Source organism: Martes martes, assembly GCF_963455335.1.
Source record: "Martes martes genome assembly, chromosome: 13".
In the NCBI taxonomy this organism is placed as follows: Eukaryota; Metazoa; Chordata; class Mammalia; order Carnivora; family Mustelidae; genus Martes; species Martes martes.
Genome location: NC_137901.1, coordinates 90,267,229 through 90,293,532, shown reverse-complemented (window position 1 = coordinate 90,293,532; position 26,304 = coordinate 90,267,229). Strand labels below are relative to the sequence as shown.

Genomic DNA, 26,304 nt, shown 5'->3' with positions numbered 1-26,304 from the left:
CGCGGTGTCTGGGGATGTCCACCCTCGCAGGGCAGCCCGCCACCAGAAACGTGACTTGTCAGCTGAGGCTTCCGCTCTTCTGTGTCTTCAGTTTGGCTTAATTTCCTAGTCATCACCCCGTTCATGTCCAGCGCAGGGACCCACAAATGTCTCAGGACATGTTACACGCTGCCTCCAGGGCTCGTGTCTCCGCAAGTCCCTCTTCTCGGGCATCTGGGGCCACAGGGGCGTGCTGCCTTCCTAGTCCCGGACGCCACGGACCCTGCTCCGAGCTCTGGCTTTGCCTTTTGGTTCAGTCTCTGAGCTCTGTAAGGCGAACCGCTAAGGCCCCAAGCAGAAGCGCAGTGGCAGACGGGGACTCAGTACACTCCCCACCTGCCTGGGGTCTTTGCCCTTCAGGGCCGACCCCTGCGTGGCCCTCCGTCACCACGGAACAGCTGCTTCTCAGCCGTCGTGCGACTCACGCCGTTATTCTCTATGGAGCCGCCCGTCCGATGGAGCGAACCTTTCCCGGGCCACAGCAGCCGAGTCTGGCTGTCACGGCGACCCCTTTCGTGTTGCCCCCCGACACCTGTTCTGCCTCTGGGCGCAGAGTGTGGCCCGTAGCCTCCTCCGGGCAGGGGCAGACCACATGCCACACTTGGCAAGCAGATGGTGCTCTTGCCCAAATTAGTGCCATCGGCCTCTCCTCCGGGAAGTCGCTCACTGACCAGCAAAGAGGGGGCTGGATTTCCGTCCCCAGGTCCCCCCTCCCCAGCGAAACCCCGCGTTCACCTCCCGGCCTGTGCCACCACCCATGACTTACGAGACCATCCATTTTCCTCGGAAGACTGCAGAACTTTCCGTGTTCATTATGCTTAAAAAAATCAATATTTGCACTTTGATCTCCACTAGGGAAGAAAAGAGAAATCCGAGAGCAAAAACCTGTAAAGGCCATATCCGAAGCACCAACACAGGCGAATGCAATCGTTTTTATAAATATTTTAGTACGCTCGTGGGCTACTAAAATTGAGAAAACAATTTAGAAGTCTGCAATGGTACACTTTCAAATTATAAAGCCAACCATGCACAATTGTATGTGCTGTAAAGAGAAAAAACAAACAAACAAACAAACAAACCAAAACACCCAAAAAACAAGGAAGGGTACAGAAGGCAAGTTGCTAATTTTTATTTCCGGAGGGGGGCATGAGGCTAGAGGGCTTTTGCCCCTTTATTTCTTTTGCTTTTCTTTGTTTTCTAGATTTTGTGTAATGAGCCCAAATTGCTTCTTAGACAGTTTTATTACATTTTTGACGCCAGAAAACATACATCCAGCTTGTAGGAGTATAATAATTAGGACCACGGCCTTTGGGGATCCGAGCGTGGGTTTGGGGCCCAGCTCGGCTACGCCCCAGCTGTGACCTTGGGAAGGACACCCTGAGCCTGTTTCCCTCTCTGTGACACAGGTCACGCACCGGCCTCAGAGGGGTGGCTTCAAGGGGACAGACCAGGTCTGGCACAGACTTGTTTGAGAGAGCGTCTCACCTTTATGATCGTAGTTAGGATTAACATTCAAAAAGCATTAATGTCAGTAAAAATAATATCCATCCGGGATTGCCGATATTAATAAAGATGAATGCTAATACGCTCTGATATTCAAGATGTGTCCACACGTGAGCTGGAATGGTTTTGTGCTCTGAGAGGCCGCGCGGGGCGGCTGGGACACGCAGCAGGGAACGGAAGAGCAGGGGTGGGGAGCCCCGGCCCAGCACGCACCAAACCCGTCGCCGCACCCATCCCTCCGCGCCGTGGGCGTCCGCTGCGTCTCTGCCTCCGCCCTCTGACTGCGAGCGCTTGGAGGTCCCCTTAATCACTCCGTCCTTTGCACGCTGCCCCGGGCCAGGCACAGAGCAGGTGTCCGACAGGTGTGTGGTACGTGAATAATGGGACCAGCCCCCGCGAGACGAGCTACTCTGGTTCTCGCTGATCATTTGGGCAGGAAGCGTTCCGGCTTGGGTGGCGGAACGGTCTCCCCGCAGCCGCCAGCGGCTCTCCAGGCTCCGACGCAGGGCACTGTAAGGAGACGGTGCCTTCCAGGAGACCGTCCTTGCACATCTCGCCGGTGACCTTATTTGCAGGAGCAGCTGACACACAGTCTTGGGGGTACATCAGAGGCCGTGTGTCTACCGACTCGGTCAGTGGGGACGCGGGCTCAACGGTCAGGGGGCGGGTGGGTGGCTTGCAGGGTGGGTGGAGAGCCCGCGCTGGGGAAGGACGGTGGGGAATCCTGACGACTGATCCAGTGTGTTTTTAGGGTCGGACAGATGGTTTTAAATTCCATTTACTTAGCACAGGGACACGTAAAGGGAAAATCGCCCTCTGACCCCGCTCAGCACAAACCTGAGGTCTGTGCGCAGGGAAGGGGCGCTGGCTCCAAGGGAGGGGCTGGGATGGTGCGGTCCTGTGTCACGGCCCCGTCCAGGGGAGGGCGGGTCGGATGTCGTGGCCGGTGGCGGCCCCTGCCGATGACACAGTTTGCACGGGAGTTGGCGTTGCTCCCACAGACCAGGCCGGAGCCGGCCGGCTTCCCTGGAGAGGCTGCCCCGGACTCGGGCCTTCTGGTTTTTTTTTTTTTTAATTAATTAATTTTTTAATTGAAATGTATTTGACATAGAACACTGTAAGCGTACGGTGTGCAGGATGTTGACTTGGAAAATAAAGAAGGCGCTCCGCTTTCAAAACCAGGCCAGCCCCAGGGGACACGGGAACAGGCTGCCACCCCAGCCTGGACCTTTAGAAGCCCACCACCAAGGGCGGGTGTTCCTCGAGCCCCTCGCCTGGGGAGGAAGGGTTCCGCTGCCTTCGCTGTCTCAGGAGCTCAGAGCCGGTGCAGCCCAGGGGACCGGAGTGGACCAGGGGGCTGTGTGCCTGGGGCAGGTGGCCAGGAGGGGTGGGGGTGGGGGTGGCCGGGACGTGGCTGGTTCTGATCCATTTGTAATTTCGGGGCAGAGATTAAGCACCCAGCATTGGAGACAGCCACAACCCTCCTTCCCGTTCTCTGGAGCCTCCGTCTTTTAAAGAAATGTATGAGCTAGCGAGGTCACCAGCTAGATTCAGGAGTGGACACACAAGGTCTTGAAGACTGTGCCATCTCTCACCCCGCGCCCGTCCAGCTGTGTTGAGGTGCTCAGAGAGCCCCTGGTGCCTTGATTAGGAAAGTGTCACCAAGCATGAAACCATCAGCCCCCCACAAGAGCAGCTGTCCCTTGATGACGTTGTGGGGATGACGATCCCACGCAGGGAGTGGTCAGGAGTCTCCTAGGGGGATGAGACAGCAGCACATCTGGGCAAATCCCACAGAGAAGGAGAGGAGACCGGTGGCTGCCTGGAGTTAGGGGGTTCCAAGGACTGGGGAGTGATTCTAATGGGTATGGAGTTTCTTCTTGGAACCATGAGAATGTCCTACAATCAGTATTGTGCCCTTGAAATGGGTAAATGTTACAGCCTGTGAACTGTGTCTTGAGTAAAGCTGTTACTTAAAAACAAAACAAAACAAAAACCCACCACCTTACTTTCTACCCAAAAATGCTCTACCCCCAGCTAACCATCAGCAGCAACAATCCCATGGAAACCTCAAACGACAAACACAAAGTCAAAGTCAAAGTCAAAGAAGACCTTTTCCCTGGATTTCCACCCTCCCCTCTGGCGGGATCTCAGACCAGCGGCCTCCCAGTCATCCTGGAGCTTGGCAGAAAGGCACATTTTGGCCCCACATCAGCGATCTGTGTTTCACTGGCCCTCCTGGCAGTTCTGGGCACGTGCAGGTTCGGGAGCTGCGGGCGCCCAGGACGGTGGCCGAGAGATCCCAGGAATTGGGACGGCTCCATCACAGAACCGAGAGGAAGAGAGAGAGGTCGGCTGCTCGAGCCCAGCGGACAGGAGGTTTCTCCAGCAGGTTTCTCCATCCGTTTGGCGGGGGAAGAAGAAACGGGCATCAAGTGAGAAAAGAAACACCACGAGGTACTTGTCAAGCCATGGAAAAGCGTTTTAATGACAATCGGCATCACAGGCATAAATAAATATCTCCTCCTTTCCGTCTATAACATGTGCTAGAAATACCTTTTTAAAAGGTCCAGCCAAGGTTACGAGGCTTTCAAGGACCCTTTCTTAGCTACTGATTTTAGAAATTAAAAAAATAAAAACAACGAGCGTCCTGGCAGCCGCGAGCACAGCCTGCCGAGAGCAGGACGAGCCGGCCGCGACCCGAGCCCGGCCGTCCCCCGAGGGCCCGACTCGCATCACCGTGCTCTTCTCCGCCGCGTACAGATGACTTTGGATGAATGCGTTTTGCAATGTGCTGCTACACAATTAGGCTGTTAAAAACCACCGTCGATTGACAATCTAACATAGATTTTAATCTCTTCGGTTCATGCTGGTAGGCTCCGCCCAACAAAGTCAGAGAAACAACTCGAAAACCCTCCAGCAGTTTCCATCTGGGTTCCTCACTCAGTGGTCAGGAGGTCCCCTGACAGCTCTACCGCGGGAGGCTGCGAAGATTATTCCTGGGTACGGCCTCTCCCCCGTGGAGGTGACCCGACCTCCCCTCATGTGGGGTCTTGTCGTGGCACTGGGGGCCGGGCCGGCTGTGTCCCCTTGGGACAGCTCCGGGCAGCGTCCTGCCCACTGGCTGTGGCCCTGGGGCCCGGCTGGTGGGGGTGGTTGGGGGTGGGGGGCCAAGGCAGCGCTCCCCCCCCGCCGGTGTTCAGAGCCCAGCGAACATCACGGCTGAAGGGCTACAGAAAAGCATTGAAACGTACTACTTCAAGGATGGATTCATTGAGACTGTTGCTAAGAACTCATCTAACATAGGAATATAATGTACGTTTAATTTAGGAAAAATATACCATTTGACCCTCGGAAATGAACATTAAATACAAATCAAGTGGACTTGCAGGACACAGAAAGAAAACATGGTGGGGGTGGGGGAGACAACGTGGGAGCACAGAAGTCGTGTGAAGATCGAAAACCCTCAGGTTCACCCCGAGAGGCGCTGGGGCTCTGACCCCTCTCCTCCCGCGTCCCCTCCCCCGGGGCTGACAGATCGAGGCTGTCCTCCCAAGGGGGCACGGAACCAACACAGAAACTGTCCCTCCGCAGGCCCTCGCTGTGCATTTTGCTCCTTTATTAGAAATATAAGGAGATGATTGCGTCTGTCTTTTTATTTTGTGTTTTTGCATTTTTTAACAAATAATTTTTGGTAGCTTGTCTGTGTTCTGTTCTGACTCATAAAATCGCCTTCCCACGGCGGCCTCGTGCGCAGGCCGGTGTCTCGGTCAGCCACCTGCCTGGAGTTCGCTCCGCCGACTCCCGGAGCTCTGCCGTCACCCGCCGCTGAAACCCTCGCTGTCGGGGACACAGGGCCCTTCCCGGCTCCGGGACCTCCGCGGTCCGTGGCCCCAGCGCAGCCCGCTCCGTGCCAGGCGTCCTCGGACCCACTCTGGGACCCAGCGAGGCGCCGGGCGGATGCGGGCACCTACGCCTGGTCCTTGAGCTTCTCCAGGTAGTTTCTGAGGTCCTCGCCGCCGCCCAGGATGGAGTTCACGGTGGGGCAGCCGTCGTCCGGCGGGACGGTGGTGAAGGTGGTGAACTTCACCTTCTTCCTCTTGGAGGTGGGCGAGTGCAGGGGCTCGAGCCTCGGGTCCCTGGCCGGCCTGGCCGCCGCGTCCGGCCGGTGAACCTGACCTTGCACGTGCTGCTGGACGCCGCCGTTGAGAAGCAGACAGCTGCTCTCCTCGCTGCCGCCCGGCGCGTGGTCCAGGACCGTCGTGCGCTCGTCCTGCGGCGGCGACCCCCCGCCCGCGTGCTCCAGCAGCTCCGCCTCGTTGCCCAGCCACACCCAGTCGTGTGCGTGCGTCACCGAGGCCTGGCCTTCCGGGGGCACCTGCTTGTGCCGGTACCTGAGGGCGAAGGTGGTACAGTTGACGAGGAAGACGAGGATGGCCAAGCAGAAGACGCCCAGCAGCGCGTACATGCCGATCTCCAGGTCGCTCAGGCCCCGCGGCGTCTGCACCAGGTCGCTGGCCCCCAGCCCGCCCCCTGCTCGGGGCAGGTCCACCTGGGCCGGGAAGTTGGTGAAGTCCAGGGGGATGGTCTGCGGCTGGCCCTCCCCGGACGGCCTGCCCGCGTCCGGCCGGCCGCTCTTCACCACCCTGTTGTCCAGCAGCGGCCTGGCCGTGGTTCCGCCTCTCCGGAGGGCCCCTTCCTCGCGCTCGCCGGAGGAGCCGCCGTGGACGGGTCCCTCGGGCTCCTGGCCCTTCGGCCGGCGGTCGCTGGCGTGGTTCTTGATCTCGCCCTCGTCGCTGTCCCCGCCGCCGCCTCCGGGGCTGGAGTCAGCATCGTTCCGGCCAAACTTGACCCTGACGCCGCCCACGCCCACGGCCAGGATGCTCTTGCGTTTGGACTTTTGGCAGGCCTCCGCGATGGTCATGTCCACTCGGACCAGGGGCCCCTGGCCTTCCCCTTCGGCCATCACCATCGGCCACCTGGGAGAGCGGACCTGGGGGATGGACACGACGGCCTCGTCCAGGGAGGTGGCGGTCAGGGTGAAGTCCCTGGTGTCGTAGATGTCCAGCGGCGTCACCGAGCCATCGCTGAGCTGGAGCCAAGTGCTGAGCACGGCTTCCTGCGGGGACAGAGGCTGTTAGGAGGACACAGCGTGGGGGCCCGAGAGGCCTCTCCAGAACCTGCCTGCCCTCCCAGAACAGAACCCACAGAATCAGGGGCTGGACTCCAGTCCAGACCTGGAGGCTGATGAATCCAGAGAGAAGGCATGCAGGTCTTACATCAAGATCAGAGAATCGCTGTAATTTAGTAAGAACAAATGGAGACGTGCTGTGAATGGCCAGCATCATCCTCACCCGGGACACCCACAGGGATGCCTGGCCAAGACCCTTCCCAGGCTCTGTTCGCCCAGACGCTCCCGCCTCCTTGCGTCAGGGCTCAGCCCGTTACCATGTCTGGATCATCCGCGATAACCTCCCTAACTTGGGACGTCACTCCCGTCTGCAAAACCCAGTCCCCTGAGCAGGGTTACACACGCCCAGGGTCTGGGAGCTAGGATGCGGCCGCTCGGTGCAAGGCTAGCCGTGCCTCCTGGGAACCCACCACGGTCCTCAGTGTCCTCAGCGCACGGGCTCCCTTGACCCCCACAGCCACCCCCGAGGCAGATGCTGTGACCATCACTGCTTCCCATTCTGCAAGCGAGGAGACCGGATCGCGGGGACGAGGGGGAGCCCGCCCGAACTCGCCCAGGCAGGTGGCAGAGCTGGGGTTTGAGCCCAGCGCTCTGGCCTTGAGTCTGGACGACAGCGGCTGCCCTGTCTCCTGCCAGCGGGGGCTCTGCGGTCACCGCGCGGGCCGGGGGCTGAAGGAGATGATGTCGGCGTGTCTGGAATTCTCCCCTGTTGTCTAAAACCAGGATTTAGTGACGTGTGTGAGCAGCCCGTGCCAGACACCCAGGGGCCTTGGAGAGGGCTGCCAGGGCCAGGGAGGGAGAAGGGGCACCCGCGGGTGTGGGCCTTGGCGGGCCGGCAGCCAAGTCTGCGCGGGTCTGAGTGTGCTCGCTTGTGCGTGTGATGCGTGGTCGGGGAGCCCTGGCAGAGGAGGAGGGAGGGTGATGGGAGGCCTGGAGGGGCGGGGGGGGGGCGCACTGGCCATGACAGGGGCCCAGGCTGACCTCTGTGGGACAGTCCGCTGGGGGCGATGGGGGGAGATACAAGGAGCAGAGTGGGGAAGGGAGCAGGCAAGGTTTGCAAGGCTGGGAAGAGCCAATGGAGCCCCAGGGGTCTGTTCTGGGAAAGGATCCAGGGTCTCCTCTGGTCCTGGCTTCTGGTCATGACAATGAAGGGCAGTAGATTCAACACGAGTTTTGAAATCAATACACAGACCCACTGCTTCTCCTGGTCCATTTTTTTAAAACCATTTTTCTGGGCCTATTTCCCCGCCTGAAAGTGGGAATGTGAACACTTTGACCACAGGGTCTGAGATGGACATCTCTGGGGCTTGGCCACTGTCGATCCCTCCTTTCTGGAAGGGACTAGAAGCCAGCTTGGGAGAACCTGGTCTTCCCCACTCAGGGCATGTGCTTGCGAAGCAGTGGGGCTGGACAGGCCCCTCCAGGCCCGGAGCGGGGCATGCGACTGAGGTCTGGCCCATCGCAACATTCCACCACCCTGTCTACGGTGACTGCCCTGGGCAGGGGCTCTGGATGGAAACCAGCCAATGGGACGGGATCCCGGGGCTTTGGCTGGAACCACAGAGGGGAAGCTTGCATTCCCTGGGGCTGCCGAATTGGGGTGCAAACCTGCGGTGCTCGTGGCCTGAAACTTAGGGGGGATCTGCTGGAACCGAGGGTCAGACAGGGAAAGGAAGAGTTACGAGATGGAGAGAGAGAGGGAGGGAGGGAGACTGTCTTAAGAACACGTTCCAACAACAAAGACTGGCTGAGGATCAACTATTGAAAAAACTAGGTAAAAATACACGAAAAAGGCAATGCAAATTCCTGAGACTCAGAAACAACGAGGGAACGTGTTCCAGAGAGGGTCTGCAGACCAGTGCTACTGAGGGGGCCTGGTGGCAGGTGTCAGAGCCGCTCAGAAGGCTCGCCAGCCAGTGGGGGGGGGGGGTGCTGATGCCCACCCAGGGACTCTCAGATGGGGATGCCTAAGGCCAGGACTGCGGAGAGGGGGCCATGAGAGAATCCTACCCCCTGGGCCAGAAACAGCAACGAAGCTCATCTGTGCTCTGAGCGTGGCTGGGGAAATGTGTCCCCTGGAAATCCAAACCCCACCGCTTCCCCACATCTGGGTGTGGGGTCTGGGGTTACGTGACCTGTGTGGGGCATGGCCTCCAGCAAAGAGGGGCCTGTGCAAATGCAGGCCTGCAAAGAATTCCTACCGGGAGAAAAGCAAAGCAGCCACCAGCTCAAGAGGCACTCTGATTAAAAAAGAAAGAAAGAAAGAAAATTACACTCCCCGAGAGGGAGGGCGTTACCATAAGAGGAGACCATAAACAATTCATGTCGATCAGCACACCAAGGATTTTGGACACTAGAACAACTGAAAAAGATGACAAAGTAAGATAAACCAGCAACAAGAACAAAATGAAATAAAACCGTTCACGGGACACGGACGGAGAGGAGGGCCGAGCAGAGAAAGAACAGGATGGTGCGGAAAGAACCGCCTAGACCTTCCAGAAACAAAGAAGGGCTCCAGTGGAAATTAATTACCCAACGGCTGGTTTGCAAAGTGGAGTGGAGTAGACACATCTGGGGAGAGAGTCAGTGCCCGGGCAGACAGAGCCAGGGAACTGACCCAAAACACAATCCCAGGATGAAATATACAAAAGACAACTTGGAAGAAATGAGGAACAGGATGAGAACGGCCAAGAGTTTCGGTGACAAGTTCCAGAAGGGAACCAATGGGGGAAGTCAGGAGTCCATGAAATAGTGGCTGGATATTTTCCAAACTTGAGATCACTTGTGAGTAAGAAACATGAAGCTTTTGGGGGGCACTGAGCAGCTGGATCCAGCTTGACCTGAAGGTACCAATCGCCGGGCACGAACTGATCAATGCTGATGTCCTGGGCCAGCCTCGGTTGGGTCTCTGTCACTGGTACCTGAAAGCCCAGGCTGATGCCGATGCCAGCGTCCTGAGAGGGGCAAGTGAGACCACACCTGGAATCTGGGGAGGGCGTGGTGCTCAATGTTGGCACCTGCCCACTCCCCCATGGCCACTGCCTGCTCAGCTTTCAAGGGTCAGCTCTGCAGGATGGTTTTGCCTGAGGACATTCTCTGGCCTCTGGAACCCAGAAGCGGTCATGCCTGTAGCCAGAAGTGCCAAGGAATTAACACCCTGCAAAGGCAGCCTTCGGCCAGCTCCCTTGCCCCTGGTCAACACTGGCTGGTGGTTTCCCCAGCAGCTGCAGGCTCCGGGAGCCACAGTGGTGGCCGAGCGGGAGACACACTCTACTGACTGTCCTCCATCCCCGGGAGCAGTTCCCCATTCCCTCCAGGGGCTCCCTTCACCACTCGGACTGAGTATTTGAGTATGAATCTTCGTGCCAGGCTCAGCTTCTGGGGGAATCGAAGGTGAGACAGGCAATACGGCTCAGTAATTATGCTTCCCACCCTCGTCCCCTCTGTCCATGTCCATCGGCAAGACCCCCTTCTAATGCCCAGACCGGATGCATGAATGCCTGGGGATTCCACACTCCATTTCTCTGTCCTGGCTTTCCTGCAACAGATGAGGCACAGGGGAGGCAGAGGCTGCTGCCCTCGTGTTTATGGGTGTAAAAATCTTTCAGCTTTTGTACCTCAGAGTTGAAATGCCAAGAACAAGGTGCCAGCCTTTCGCACACTGAGGGCTGACATAAAACACGGTTCACACGGTCTGCGGGTTCATCTTGGTGGACTTTCCATCCCGAATTAATTTTTCTTCACAAACTCTAGATGGAAAAAGACCTTCACACAGAGCAAGCCCCCGAAAGGCGGACGATCCGAGTTAAGCCCTCCGAAGCCCGCAGGCTTGACGAGCTCCAACTCCATCAACCCTGCCGCGTGGCTGAGAGTAAGTCCCTCCGTTAGCTCGTTACAGTGAAGCCGGGACGCCGGAAAGCCAACGCATCTCCCCGAAGATGAGACGTTCTGAATGGCTTAAAATAACACTTGCCCAGAAATGATTCAGAGCTCCACCCTTTTGAGAATCACGTCTGCAAATCGAACGAACGACATCCATAAATCCCCCTCCCCGAGGCCGTGCCGGGACCTCCAATTACCATGAGCCGATGACGGGTGGGAGACATTGCCTGGGGACCGGGGCCCGCCCCACGCCAGCAAGGCCGCCACGCCGATCCAACCCTAATGAATCACCCCTGCTTTGTCTCCCCACTCTTCTCCGCTCCCCTTACTTCGCTCTTTAGGAAGCAGAAAACACCACGCCCCCAGGAGAGAGGAGAGGGAGGCCAGCCGTGGGGGCCGACTGGATGAGAACATGTTCCAGGTCCTCCTGCTGACGTTCTGGAGCAAAGTCAGCGAGCGGCTGCGTGATTTCTAGAATGACCCCGCCCTCATCTTTGGAGCCCGGGGCCACAGGGACTCTGTTATGTGGCACCGTTGACCCAAAGAAAGGGACATCTGCCTGGATGGTCTTGGTGAGCCCAGGGTAGTCCCGTGAGCCTCTCAAAGCAGGAGCTTTCTCTGGCCGCCAGCAGAGAGGAGGTCAGAGATGAGAAGCATGAAAGGCCTCCGTGCACACTGCCGGCTTTGAAGATAATGTGCGTGTGGGAAGAGGGAGGGAACATGGGTGGCCTTAGGGAGCTCAGCGAGGGCCCCAGGGAACAGCCGGCCAAGAAACAGACACCTGTCACAGAACGGCAGACAGAAGGACCAGCGGGGAGGCCGATGAGTCCCCAGAACACCCCACGAAGAAACCTGCCGGCCAACATTGTCCCGCGGACTTCCGCAGCCCCCGTTGCTGTGTTCTGGAACATGGTTTCGCTCCTCGGACCCACTCCTCCCTCCTCCCACCCTCCTTGCCGAGTCCAGCCCAGCAACTTCCCCGATCCTCTGCGCCTCCGACCTCAAGGCCCCTACCTGTTTGGGGGTCCGCAACAGCTCCTCAGCCGTGGCCACAGCGGTGATGGCCTTGCTGTTCTCCGTGCTGGGGTGGAGGGTGACCGACAGCCCGGCCACGAGCTGGATGGCCAAATCCGTCACTGACACCTTGTCATCTAGCACGGTTACCGTCTTCTCTGCCAGGATAGAGTCGGACAGTGGGGACAACACCTGTGGGATTAACAGGACAGAATATTCCCAAATGTGGGAATCTCCCCCAGCAATACTTCCGCCTTGTCCCGGGCCTGGGTCCAGGATACAGGGCGAAGGGACCACACACACCTTCTTCACTATAGATGCACCAGCCCATGCCATGCCTCTTTGCAAGAATCAGATAAAGCCACCCTTCTCCAAGACACTTTATCTCTGTCTGGTGGAAAATTGCAATAAATATTAAAATTCATTCCACTTTAAAAGAAAATGTCCCCTCCCGTTGAGATGCCGTGCTCTTGTACACCGCACAACCTGGTTAACTGCACATGGCCATCCTGCTGATTGGGCTCATGAGGAGTCACACACAAATTGACTTTGGGCAACCTGAATCACATTCTAAATGAACTGTGGAACTAACTGGTGAAAGCTGAATTATAAATAGTCTACTCCCCCCTCCCCAGACCTCCCGCACAATGTATCCTCTGCTGAAATCTTACTTTTGGCTGCCTCTCATAAACCAAATGTCACCCTGGAGATCTCCAGGTGAAATGATGGAAACGCCCCATCGTTCCCACATATGGCTGTGGTCTCAGGAGCCAGAATGATAGCCCCAGAAGGTGCAGTCAGGGGGGTACAACTTGAGGGTTTTCGGGAAAAACCATCTGACATGATCTGCCATCTGATCCGAGATCCCACCGTACTATGCATTTCCTTGAATAGAAGGTTAGTAGACTCTGAAGAGAGTTTGTTGGATGAGTCCACGACAGAAAGACTAGAAGCTTTAAGGGAAGAAGGGACGCAGCTTCCCAGGGCCCCGAGCAGGAGCAGCGCAGAGGGAAGAGGGAGGTGGCTTCTGGGACGTGTAGGAGGTAGAAATGCGGGCGGCGAGATGAAGTGAGGGGAGTCAGAGGCAGGACGGGGAGTGCTGGAAGGTGTCGGGAGTGGAGGACGCAGGAGGTGGGAGAGGGGACATACGGGGTGCTAAGGCTTTATGGCCACCTCCTTCTCCATGTGGTTTGCAAGAAGGTTGGGACTCCCAGAGCTGACCCAGGCTCACCTTCTGGTGTCCCGAGGACGCCACTCTGGGGGTCAGGAATTGGGCACAATGACCTGCCCTTCCTACGAGCCTCCCCCGGTGCCTGGCACGGTGTTTGCCACTGAGCATGCAGAAATCCCGGGCTCCCTACCTGGATGGTGGTCATCCCGACCTCCTGCCCGACCAGGACCCTGCTGTCCTGGAGGGTGGCCACGTGGGGTTCCTCCAGCTTCATGAAGTCTGCCACCAGGTGGGTGACGTCGACCTGCCAGTCGGGGCCCAGCATGTAGCTCAGCTGGCCCCACGGGCCGGCGCCCTCAGCCACGAACTGGGTGAGGACGCCCACGGTGGCGTGCTGGTACTGCAGGGCACAGCCGCGGCCCCGCCGCTCCTCCTCGTCTTCATCCTCGCTCTCCCTCGTGGGCCTGCGGGGGAGCCCGAAGAAGCTCTCAGGCCCCGGGAATGGAATCGGAGACGCGCCGGAATCCCAAGCCAGACAGGCAGGTGCCTGCCTGCGCCTCCAGGGGACAGCACCCCGGGCGGGAGCCTTGGGACCCCACCGGAGCGCCAGGTCCATCACAGGCAATGCAGAGGGTGGGACATCTCTTTCTTGGACACAGTCGTTGACGAAAGACTTAAGAGCCAGCATTGACAAAGTCTACGCTGTCCAGTGAAGAAGTAGCAACTAACCACGTGTGCCTATTTACAACTTAATTTAAGTGAGTAAGAACGAAATCGGGAAAGTTGAAGTTTCCTCGTCACAGAAGCTCTATGGCAAGCGCTCCACAACCACACATGCTAGCGGCAGTGGACAACGTGGTTCTAGAACATTCCACCACCGCTGCAAGGTCTAGTGGGCAGAGCTGTGCCATGCTCTTGAGATGAGCCCGTCCAGGCTCCCCGGGTATGGGCTCTTCATCTCATAACCCTGTGAGGCAGAACTAGCTGTTGTTATGTTTTGGGGGTGTGGGAGAGGTTCGGGACCGTGGGCGCAAGCTCACAGAGCTAGGAAGTCTCGGGTCTGCCGTCTTCAGGGACACAGCACACTAGTTCTCTTGCTCCCTCATGACCACCTATCAGTCTGAAGGACTGCCTGGATTCCCAGCTGTCCCTCCACACTTGGGCCAGATTCTTTCAAGGTCTCCCTGGGGAGAGGGAGGCAGCGTCTTCTGGAACGCATGCTGGCTCGCCCCTTAAAATGAAGACCTTCTGTCTGGGAGACTCTGGGAAACACCCCCGAGGGTTCAGGACAGAAGATCCCAGGCAAGAGACAAGGGATGCGACAACTCATGATGCGGGGCGGGGCACGGGACCGAGGAGACCAGACCCCAGCTCCTACATGTGGCAATCCAGAGTCACACGGAATAAATTAGAGCCTTGTTTTGTTTGCTTTGGCTTAAGAACAAATAGTAAGACCATGGTCCCGTATAAATGCCATCACATTTTATGCAGGAATTTCTATGCACAGAACTGATCAAGCTTATGGGTATTTGTAAAGCACAGAAAAAGAAATCACTGCTTCACTTCGAGAAAAGAACCCCAAACTCAAACCTCCCTGGGGGCTGAGGGGCTAGAAAAATGTATCACTTCTGTCGCTTCCTTCTGGGGGAGTCCTGGTCTACCAGACGCCCAAGTGCAGTGTGCAGATGGTCTGGGGTTGATGAGATCCTACTGTTTAGACTCCTGCCTGGCTGGTTACCCTGGGCCTCGGTGAGGCTGGAGAGAATGTAGTCTCACAATCATACCAGTGTCTACTATGTGCTGGGCCCTGTCCTGGCTCCGGCAGTGGGGTCAGTAAACAAAACCGTTGTGATCGTAGCCCCGGTACATCTCCCCAATCCAGGCTTACCTCTTACTGGCCACAATGGGGACCCTCCAGCCTTTGATCTGGCTCAGCTCTGTGTCAGAGACCTCAATCTGCAGGGGCAGCCGGGGCACCCACACGGTGATGTGCAGGGAGGCACTCAGGTGCTGGTAGGTGAAGTTCACCATCGCATCCACCTTGCCCTTCATCTCCTTGCCGTTGACAAAGATGTAGTCACAGCGGTCAGACACCTGCAAAGACAGAAAGGGAGGTGGAGAAGTCCCCGGGCCCTGCAGACCACTCTTCTTCCATTTGTCTTTTTCTCCAGCAGAGCACACATGCTTAATTTAGGGTCCTCCCAAGGCAGAGCCTGAGACAAGGATTCTGTGCACCTGGTCTACTTGGGAGATGGCCCCAGGGAAGAGGGGCTGAGGAGCAGACTGAGAGAGACAGAAAAAGAAGATAAGTCAATAGAAAACTACATCTTTACTTTTATTTTTGTCTTTTTTGCTATGGATCAGTTTCTCTGGAACCTCCTGAAAGCCTACAAAATTGTCCCCCTGAAGGATAAGAGGCAGAAACATTATCTACCAGCTCCCATCTCTCAGCACCCCTGTGTGTTAACCCCCTGGCACTTCCAGGCTGACACCCTAGCCCATGGCATCTGAGAAGACCCCGGGATAGAAAACAGTAGTAGCTTGAGCTGGAGTGTGGTCCAGTCACAAAGTGAGCTGCCGCCGAGTCTGCCGTCTCAGGGGGCTCCAGAGGTGTCTGTTCCTCAGGCTGATGTCTGCTCATGAAATGAGCCACACCCCAAGCAACCTCCCAGGACCTGAAGGGCTTGTGCTACCTTCTTCCTCTGCAGCGTGACCACTGATCTCCTCCGATCATGCACACTCCTGATAGTCTGAGACATCCAGGCCTCTGCATCTGGGGCTCCCTTTGCCTAAGAACATCCTTCCTTCCCTACTGGCCTGGCCAGGCACCTCCCCAGCCCCCGGGATCCTTTATGTATTTGTATTATAACTGCTTAGCCTGTGAATAGCCACACTGCATTAGTGGCTACCAACCTATGTCCCCTCCTCCTGCAGTCCTCCCTTTGCTTTTCCCATTCCTACCGCATCATTGCCTCAGGAAAGGGCTGAGACAGAGCACAAAGCAGGATAAACACATAGAAAATAAAATAAAAGTCTGCAAGCATTAAGATTTTGTGTTCCAAAGTCTAAACCCTTAGGGAGATGAATCTGTACACAGCCCCGTGGACATTCTCATGTGGAAAACAAAAAAACAAAAAACAAAAAACCAGGAAGACGCCTGTGTCCCCTAGGAGTGGGCTGGAAGAGGCACCACGGACAGGGGTGGGACCATATGCGAGGTAACTCTGGTAACAGATGCCCGTAGGGACTGTAAAGAGAACATTTGGAGACAGGAAGCATCCCCCCCCCGTCCCAGGGCCGTGGCCATATTTATATCTTTTGAAAATTAGACGGGGATTATGTTCTGTAGCTCTAATGAATTGAAAACTGAGACTAGAAATCCACTAGTGTTTTCAAGAAATGACATGACTGCCTTGCATATTCAAGTTGATAAAATGTGATTTATACTGGCCCCATGTGTCCAGATCGACCACCAAACTATGAAATCCTTGAAGGAAAGAAGTATATCTTTTTAAGTCCTTGATCTTTTGGTTCCGCACAGCAGATGCTCATGAAGCAGGAGCTTAGCAGAGTGGCCACTGGATGGACAGATGAACGAACGTATGTATGCACTGATGGATGGGTGCGTAGATGGACGGATGAATGGATGGGTGGGTAGATGAATGGGTGAAGTATGTATCTTTGGGTGTGTGGATGGGTGGGTGGTGGGTAGAAGGGTTCATGGTTGGATGGATGAGTGGATGGATGGGTGAGTGGGTGGATATATGGATGGGTATATGGATGGGTGGATGGATGGACAGATGGGTAGTTGGGTGGGTGGGTGCGTATATGTATGTAAGTATGGATGGATGGATGGATGTGTGGGTGGGCTGATGGTTGAGTGGACAGGTAGGTGGATGAACCAACAGGACCCTTTCTTCACGGAGATGCCTGCTTCAGGACAACCAAACAAGGATCTTGGGGTGAGGGGAGATGTGGTTAGAAACTGAGATATGACAGAGCCAAGAGCAATGGAAATGCAAGACATTTACTTGAAAGCTTCCAGAAAGTTCTCAAGCAGTGTTTCCTAATCTTTTGGGGGCCACTGACTCCTTCGCGAACACATGTCAAGCTAATTCTTGCTATGGGCATACATATACATACAGTTTTGCGTAACATTTTGGAGTTAATAAAGTCACAGGTGGACTCCTCATATAGCACTTACCATACTAAGCTATAATTGCCAATTTGCTTACCTGCCTCTTGTCAGGACTGTGTACTCTAGAAGGAGCAGTGTCTCCTTCCGAGGGTCTGCAGACCCTGTTAAATCACATCGATGCTAAACACTGAACTCGTGTGATCACCCTTTCTTTCCCCAGCTTCTGGGAGCCATGGATGGCTACTCTGGGCCCAATTGTCATCTCCAACGCTTGCTTCTGTTTGGAAGGGCAGCTGGTGAGGGCTGGGCTGAGAGAATTTCCCCCATCTGCTGGGGACAGTGGCAGGGGCAGCTGGGAGGGGAACACAGGACGGATCTTCTCACTCATGGTCAAGGGTGGTTTAAAAATGTTTACCTACTGATTAAGGGCGGAAACCAATTTTAGTTGCTGTCCCAGACTTGCCATTAGCATGTAAACACTGTCCTGGATCTGGGCAGACATTAGCATAATAGCCGAGCAAGAGTTATATCAGTAATCACTTCTTTAATCAATGTTGTAATTTACAGACCATTGACTTCGCTCATTTATTACCTTCTTGAGCTCCGGTGGGAGGGAACCTGACCGCTCCAGAATATATAAATAATTAAGACGAACGCCAAGGGTATGACGTTGTGGTGCATGATAGAGCCATTGTCACCGCTATTCCTGCAGGTGTCATAAATGTCTGGGGGAAGTCTCGGGATGCATTAATCATCTCCTAAGTGGCCAGAAGTGAGAACCACAATATCACAAAATGAGTTGGCTTATCTGCAAAACAGGAACCGAAAAACCCCACAGGAATCTCTTCAGTCCCTTGGCTTTGTTTCTGGGACGCTTTCTCGTCTTTTGTGGTGGGCGGGCCGCCCACTGGGAAAGCTGCCCGCTGGCTTCTGCCCACTCGGACATTTAAACTCTCCTGTCCAAATGCGTGGTGGCCACTGACCCCGCCACCAAGTCTGCTCTTAGGACCTGGAGGGGCCAGGGTGGGTCTGGTTGAGCGGCACGTGGTCAGTGGACACCTTCTGTTGTCCCTCGGGCCTCGGCAACTTCCTTATGACATCGCCCGCCTCTTGCCCATGGGGAACCGCTTGGGGAGCACTGTCCGCGGGGAGGGCAAAGCCACCTGCTGGCCAGCCATTGACATCCAGTACGACTTCTGCCTGAAACAGCAGGCAAGCAGTTTCCAAACTCATCATCTGAGAGGGCAGGTCAATACATAGATGGTTAGACCCACCCCCAGCGTCTGGGACTGAGCAGGTCTGGGGAGGGGGACCCACGACTGCATTTCCAACAAGGTCCCAGGTGACGCTGATGCTCTAGGTCTGGGGACCACATGTGGAGACTCGCTACTTGAAATAATGCAATCGCCCCTCCTCCGTTTCCACGGAATCTTCCGCTTCCTGTCTTAGTGCATTCGGGCCGCTGGAATGGAGTGTGGCCGACTGGGCGCTCCCAGGATGGACGGCGGGTTCTCACATGTCCGGAGGCTGGAAGCCCAGCGGAGGACGCCAACGGATCCCTCGTCCGGCGAGGCCCCGTCCCACCGCACAGATGCCACCTCCTCGCTCTGTCCTCCCGCGGCGGAAGGGGTGAGGGAGCTCTCCGCGGACTCTGTTCTAAGGTCACTGGTCCCACCCCACCCACGAGGGCCCCCACCCTCACGACCCAGTCACCTCCCCAAAGCCCCACCTCCTCATACCATCACATGGCGAGTTAGGGTCTCAACCCAGGAATCGGGGGAGGGCACACAGACATCCAGCCCATAACACCCTCCGTCCATGACTGTAATCGTTCCGTTACGATGCTTCCAACCACCTCTGTGCCAACGACTCCCAGAACCCGACCTCCAGAACCCAGTGGCTTATTCAGCATCTCCACCCGGATCTCTAATTAGCATCTCAAACTTAATATGTTTGAAAATCAAACTCCTAGCATAGTTGTTTTGGTTTTGGTTTTTCGTGGGTTGGTTTTTTGGTTTGTTTGTTTGTTTGCTTTTTGCCACTTGGGAGCCTGGGGCTGGAAATAGAAATTAAATTCGGACACAAAAAAGTCAGATTTACATTTCTCGTACTCCTGAGTTGGTGGCCTCGCTCTGTTCACACAAGATACCGCTCGATCCTGGGCCGCGGCGATGCCTTCTTCCGGAAGAACGTCCGCAAGGTGCTTTCCTCGTTTCAGTCCCTTTCCGGAGCTGCAGGCGGCAATCGTTGTCCCTTCTGGAGAAGAGGAAGCTGGGGAGCTGGGGCTCGTGGACGGGGGACCGGCCTGCCGTGGCGAGACGGGGGAGGCCAGCACCTGCTGATGGCGGCTGCCGGTGGCGGATTTGCCGGACGGCTTTGACGGTGTTGTCTTCGCAGGCGGCAGCCTGAGACGGGGGCCTTGGAAGTCACCCTTGAGCCGCAGGGGGTCTTGGGGTCATCTCCGTTCCTGCTGGCAAGGGAGTGGGGAAAGGAAGGGGCTGAGAGAGGTCGCTGGCCGGCGAGTCTGGGAGGGGTCATATCTGCTTCCTCTCCATAGGCTGGCCTTGCCGTCTGTCCCTTAGCGCATCCCAAAAGAGCCCACTTGGGCGGGCTGGATCGGTCCAAATCTGGGCCGGAAACAGACGCTACATGCAACCCGGAGGAGAGTGTGACAAAGGCGCTCTGGACAAAGCTGTGGTCCCGGCTCCGGGAAACTAGCAGGAGACAGCACTGCCCGCCAGACAGACGGGGGAGAGGGTTCAAGAGAATCCACGTTGCCCAGAACCTCAGACCGGGAGCTGGTGTGGAAATAGGGTCTTTGCAGATGTCATCAGCTGAAACGAGGTCATACCAGCTCGGAGGGGTCCACAGAGGGCTGGTGTCCGCACAGGAGGAGAGGAGGACGTGGAGGCAGCCCCCGGGGGGTGATGCGGGGACACCGGCGGAGATGGAGAGGTGCGGCCGCGCACCAGGGAACAGTGAGGACTGCAGCCGCCCGGAGCTGGCAGACGCAAGGCACGGATGCTCCCCCAGCCCTCCGGAGACTTCAGAGGGAGTGGGGCCCTGTGCACAGCCTGATTTCAGACGGCTGGCCTCCAGCCCTGGGGGAGAAGAGCATTGCTTTAAGTGTGACCCTGGTGGAGGGTGCAGCCGCTGTCAACCACAGGCTTGCGGAAGGGGCCCAGAGGGATGAACATGCTGACGTCTCTCCCCCTCCCCGCATCTGCCGGAGTCTCCCACGGCCTCAGCACGCAGGGAAACCAGGGATGGCTGCACCTAGCAAAGCGGCCACAAAGGTCAGCCTCCCGGAACAGGAGGAGGTGGTACAGGGATCCGAAAGGGTGAATGGGAACTTCCAGCACAGAGACCGCTTCTCCACGTTTTCCCATCTTCTTAATCAGGGGCTTTGTGTGAATCACAGAACTCTTTTCAACTCTGACAAAATCCTTCGAGGAGTATGAGTTCTTCCCTGATGCTCGCCTGGGATCTCTCCCGAGCATCCTCCATGCACCCACCTCGTGCCCTGTGTCCTCGCTGGCCTTCCTGCCACAGGACCTTTGCACGTGCTGTTCCTGCTCCCTGAAGGCTCCCCCCCCACTTGCCTGTGCGATTTGTTCCTTGTCTCCTTTAGGTCTTCCACAGAGTGGCTCCCAACCAGGGCCCAATGTGTCCCCTAGGAGACATTTGACAATACTTGGAGATCTTCTGGGTTGTCACCACTAGGGGAGGGGTTGTCATGGCTGGAAGACAGGTGACTGGTACCTAATGGTTGAGGCCAACGCTGCTGTTCAACATCCTGCACTGTACAGGACAGTTCCCAGCAAAGGTCAGCAGATCCCAAATGTCAGTGTGGCCGCGGCTGAGAAGTGCTGCCTTACCCTCACGTCCACTCCCCAGAGGCCCTGTCTCCAACATCTGTATGTGGATCACAACTCCAGACCCCTCCCTTGCTTTATTCTTCTTGTTTTTCCTGTATTACTCTCTCATACGCTACGCATTTCAGGCATTTATTGTGGTTATTATTTGCGCTCTATTTCTAGAACATAAACTCCAGGATGACAAAGCTTTATGACTGCTCTGTTCAGTGTTTTTTCAGTGCCTAAAATAGTACCTGGTGCTCAGGTATGGGGCTTTCCACACCCTTCCTACTGGAGGGGCCACTCGGGGCTACCTACTCCCCCCACTGTGCACAGGTGCACACACATGCAGATGCGTGCATGTACAGGTGCCCACATGCACAAGTGCACGCACAGGTGTACACACACACAGGTGCAGACAGGTGCACAAACATGTATGCACATGGGACACATACATGCAGGTGCACACACACAGGTGCACAGCACAGGTGCATATACAGATGCCCGCACACACAGGTGCTCACACACACAGATGCACACACAGGTGCCCGCACCGATGCCTGCACACACAGGTGCCCACAAGGAGGCGGGTTTTCACGGGTGATCGTACACTCTGTAACAGCAACAACAAACATTTGCTGAGTGTTTACACTAAGCCAGGAGCCACTCTGACAGGTTCCCATGGATGATGTCACCAAACTCTCGCCAAGAACACATGAGAGAGAGCTGCCTTATCTTTCGAATCCTATCCATATTTCAAGTGAGGAATCGAAGGCACAGAGAGGTGATGTAACTCGCCCAACATCACACAGCAGGTAGTCAGTGAGCCGCACAGGGAGTCGACCCCACACCTCGGTCCTCCACCCTGATGCCCACAGCATCCATCATGACGATGGACCTGTTCGGTTTTGATCCTTCCCTCTTTCCTACTGCGGGCGGACTCTATTTCCCCTTCCTGCTGATGTGGGCCTGGCCCTGTGATGAGCTGGGCAGGGACAATGTGAACGGAAGGGACAGCAGGCTGGTCCCAGCCAGGGTTTAGGGCGCCACGAGTGTTCGGGCAGGCCTTGTGTGCTCTGCCACGAGAGGCTTTCCCCGACGTCGCTGCTGTCTCTCCACCGCCCTGGAATGAGGCCCGTGGAGCCCGTCCTAGCCCCTCTGCACTGAGGGGTCCTCTCCGGCTGAGCCTGCAGACCGCTGGACGCCTTCTGTCTCTCCTCCTTGGGAAGAAGAGAGGCTGCTGGAGGGTTGGGAGGAAGAGAAGACGGGGCGCCCTGCTCCCAGGTTTAGGAAGGACACAGTGGATTCGGGAAAACCCTATGGAGTGCTTCTCGTTCTAGAGCAGTGGCATTAGTCTGGACCCAGTTTTGGGATAAGGACCCCCTTCCTTTCTCGGTGCCCATCCCCCACGGCCCTTCCGGTCCATGGCTTTCCCCCATGGTGCCCCCGGGGAAGCTTCTCGTTTCCTGGAGGCCGGGTTCCCTTGTCACTGAAGGCGTCACATCAGCTGTGACTCAAAGGGACAAGGACAGGGGACCGGCAGCCTGGGGCCGGCCAGCATTTCCGAGGCGAGTTCTAGGGGCCTCCCTCTTTTCCCTTCCTGTCCCTCACTGTGGAGGCCTAATGGGATTCCCACCACCCCAGAAATCTGATCACCGGTAACTTGCACTTTATCCCGCTGACCTTGAGGAATGCTGCTGAGACCGGGACACACCACGCAGGCTCGGCTTGGGAATCCTGTCCTCCCTCGGAGGTGGCTATGCTGGGCCAGGCCTGGCTGGGGGAGGAGGGAGCATTTACACAGTGTCTGCTGTATACTAGATTCCGTGTTGAGCATGGGCAAACACTTTCCAGGCAAGGACACGGGCACAGAGAGGTCGAACAACCCGTCCAAGGTCCCACAGCTAGGAGCCCTTGGCCTTGGATGTGACAACCATGGTTTCGCCCCAGAAAGGCTCTCCCATTCTCTCTTTTTTTTAATGGTCTTTCCCAATGCAATCGGTGAAAAGTTATCTCTGTTCTTTCACTTTGGAATTAAAAAGGACAATGGGTTTAAAGACATTGCTTGCGGTCTGTGATAACACGGTCTTCCTTCTCTGAGGTCTCCGAGTCAAGGCGCTCGCCTTCGAGAGTCTTAGTAAACCCAATTTCTTTCCTTCTCTTTTCAGGAGTCGGTCTCACGCCGTCATGTACAGTGACTCCCGTGACTTTGAGAGCAGAGTTACAGCTCTGTCCCCTGAGCACGTGGCCCTCCGTGGACGTTTAGGAGCAATGTAGTTTTCTGAAGGAAAAGAAAAGCTTCTGTGGTATTCTCTGAGACTTAACGGAGATATTTTCGACGTGTCTCAGTTGCAAGTGTTTAAGACGTCCGCCTCGATGCTTCGTGCGGGTCCACAGTGTGAGAAGATCGCCGCGGTCCAGCTACGCAGCGTGCACGGGCCGCTGACACGGTTCCCATCGCAAGTGTGGACGTGTGTGTGCGGAGAGGGTGGAATTCAGTGTCCATCCTCAGAGCAAATGCCCAGGGCTCAGCACGGCCCCTTCTGCTGTGCGCAGGCCCCGAGGCGGGGACCGGCCTGCTGCAGAGGAACAGGGCAGCTGGGGATCCGTGTCCGGGAGCCGGCTGGGGCGCGTGGTGCAGGGAGACTACGGCAGTTCAGATCTGCCAGGAGGGTCAGATGAGAAACCCCGCAAATGCAGGAATTAGCCCAGTGCCTGCCACACGGTGGGCGGGCAGGTCACGCCGGGCCGGGGAGGGGGCATCTGCGGAGGGTCGGGCAGACGGACCACCTTAGCCCCAGAAGTGTCTTTACAGGGCTCTGGTTGTTCCTGCCTGGAGGAGGGGCGTGGAAAGAAGTTTCCAGAGTGACAGCTTTGAACAGATCGGCCCTGCCTCTCCAGGAGTTCATGCCGAGTCACCGAAGCCCTGTCCCTGGGAGCCATCTGCCTCATTTTCCTCCGGTGATACCACCTGAGATCCCAAAGTGCTGGGAACCAGGACAGAGGGCCCGGAGCAGTCCTGTGATGGTGGGGCTGGGTACCCCACGGCTTCTCTCTGAACCAGGCCTGGCAGAGCTACCCAGGGCGGGGGGTAGCCGCTCCCTGAACACAGGGGTGTCTCTCTGTCACCGGGGGTGAGGAGCAGAGGGTGTCATCGCAGGGGTGTCCAGGCAGCGAGCACGGAAACAGTCCAGCCACACGTCGGACGGGGGCATCTTGGGAGGGGTGTCCTGGGGCCCCGGGACCAGGCCCCCTGGCCGTGACCACCCTTGTCGCCCCTCTGGGAGCTCGGGGGCCAGAGGAAGCTGGGTCTGAGTCTCAGGCAAGCCTGCTGTGTTTATCTGGGTGTTTTCGTCTTCTGATTCGGGATCGCCCCACTCGAGCTGTCCACGCGCCAGGTGTCTGCTTCCTTGGCGATCACCCGCTGGCTTCCTCAGCCGGCTGCAGGGCCATGTCCTCCTGGGAGAACCAGGGACACAGGCTTGCCGGGAGACTCCCAGAGAGCTCAGACTCCTCTGCTTCCTCCTGGCCAGTGGCTCCTTTGGGGCACGTCACTGCTCTAACGTCACCAAGAGAAACCAAGGAAGGAAAGGGATTCACGGACCGGGCTGGAGCGGCGCTTTCTCCCAACCCAGGCCACATTAAGAAATGGGAGGAAGGTCCTGGGACGGGGAAAGGCCTGGTCACAAGGAGTAAGGGTCTGGGAGGGGAGGAGCCCCATTCCAGGCACCTGTTCTCTCTCCTGGGCCCAGCGTGTCTCAGTGGAGCACCCTCGTGTCCCGCCCATCAGTGGGAGGTGTGCGTGAAGCCCCGCCTCTGGCCTCCAGAGTAGGGTCATGTGACCACAACCAGAGCTGCGCATTCCCCTTTGCGCATTCCCCTGGCCGCGGCCGCTGACTCCCGTTGAACCCACGAGCTACGCTGGTGCGATCAGAGGGAATCTGGGGGGCTTTCCGGGCTGCACTAAAGGCATTTGTACATTTTTTCTAGGATATTCTACATGTAAAAATAAGGTTTTGTAGCCACTTGCAGCCATCCCGGGATGGGACAGCTTGTCTCAGAATTCAATCAGCACGAAAGAGACAGAAAGTCAAAAATAAAATATTGACTGGTTCATGGAGCCCCTGGATCCTAGCCATTCCTCTCGTGCAGGGAGCATCCTCACTCGGCAGCGGAGACGTCGCTGGGAAGGGGCCCGGCTGGGCCCGGCACCTGGCCCCCTGCGGCCCAGGAAGGGCTCTGTGCTTCTGGGTCTGCTTTCACTCCGTGGGTCTTGGGGATGAAGGTGCTTCTCCCAGCGCCCTCCAGCGTTGAGTGCGGGGCCGCTCTTCTCTCCCAGGGACAGCCTGCCCACTCTGCCCCGGGGCCCAGGGGCACCACCCACAGTGGGCCCGGCCTCACAGACCGACCCCCTGGGGCTGCTGCCAAGAACCCAGCTTCCCAAGGACTTGGAGCTTGTGGATCCAAAGCGCCTTCAGTAGAGAGGAAGTTTTGGGACCACGGGGGCAGGCGTGTGGACAGATGGGGACAGCCAGCACTCCGTGGGGGTCACGAGGGCCCTGGGGCTGCTCGGCCACATCCCATATCTCCTCCCTTTTCCTGTTCCTGGAGACTGAAGCCGCTCTTCCTCCTGCTGGATGGACATCCCCGCAGACGATCCCGGAGCTCCCAGCCCGCCCCCCACTCAACACTCGGTGCCTGCAAACCCACGCTCGGGGTGCTGAGCGCACCCCAGACCAGACCCTCGGCACCGGCGGCTTCCCTTCCCCAGATACTCACCGGTCAGGGGCACACCGGGGGGGGGGGCGTCACAGGTGAGAGGAGGGAACAGGCAGAACCGTGTACATGCTGGGGCCCATCTCGGCACAGGGGGACGGACCGTGCTTCTCTGTGTGCGTGATCATCCACGGGGAAAAAGGGACAGAAGGAGGGCGGGTAGGTCCACACTGACCCCGGGGGGCTGACGGATACGCAGGGGTGTGTGTGTGTGGGGGGGGGTATAGATTTGACAGTTACAAAAATTGTGGTGAAGGCAGTTTGTGTTTCGTGATCTCATGTTTCAAAAATTATTTTTCTATATATGGATATGCATCGATGTGTCAAGAGAGATGTGTAAGAAACGCTCGGCGAGCTGCTTTAATAAGAGACCACATACTGTATGATTCCATTTCTATGAAATGTCCAAAAAAGGCAAATCTATAGAGACAGAAAGTAGATTAGTGGTTGCCCAGGGCTAGGGGTGGGGATGGAGATTAATGGCAAATTGGGTGACAAAAATATTCTAAAACTGGGTCATGGCGATGGTTACCCAGCCCAGGAAGTTCACTAAGGTATCGCTGAACTATACCCATGAAGCGAGTTGCAATTCTAATTATTTTAGCAACAGCGTGCATAGCACATGGGCCCACAGCCCCCAGTGTCCCTCCCGGGGCTGTCGAAGGGGTGCCGGAGCGAACCGGGCTCAGAGCTAAGCCCTTCCCATGTGTGGGCTACTAGGTCAAGTCCTTTT

At 56.8% G+C, this 26,304-nt stretch overlaps 1 protein-coding gene across 1 annotated transcript in view; it reads right to left on the bottom strand.

The window, feature by feature from the left end:
• Positions 1 to 4,012: 4,012 nt before the first annotated feature.
• The window catches only part of TMEM132C (transmembrane protein 132C), a gene marked incomplete at its 5' end in the record, with an annotated part of 290,448 nt that continues 268,156 nt past the window's right edge, over positions 4,013 to 26,304 (bottom strand). Inside the window, 4 exons of the mRNA XM_080822233.1 lie at positions 4,013 to 6,661; positions 11,630 to 11,821; positions 12,991 to 13,264; positions 14,689 to 14,894. Of these exons, the coding sequence (XP_080678359.1) occupies positions 5,513 to 6,661; positions 11,630 to 11,821; positions 12,991 to 13,264; positions 14,689 to 14,894 (1,821 nt within the window). The 3' untranslated portion in view covers positions 4,013 to 5,512. The remainder of the gene's footprint in view (positions 6,662 to 11,629; positions 11,822 to 12,990; positions 13,265 to 14,688; positions 14,895 to 26,304) is intronic.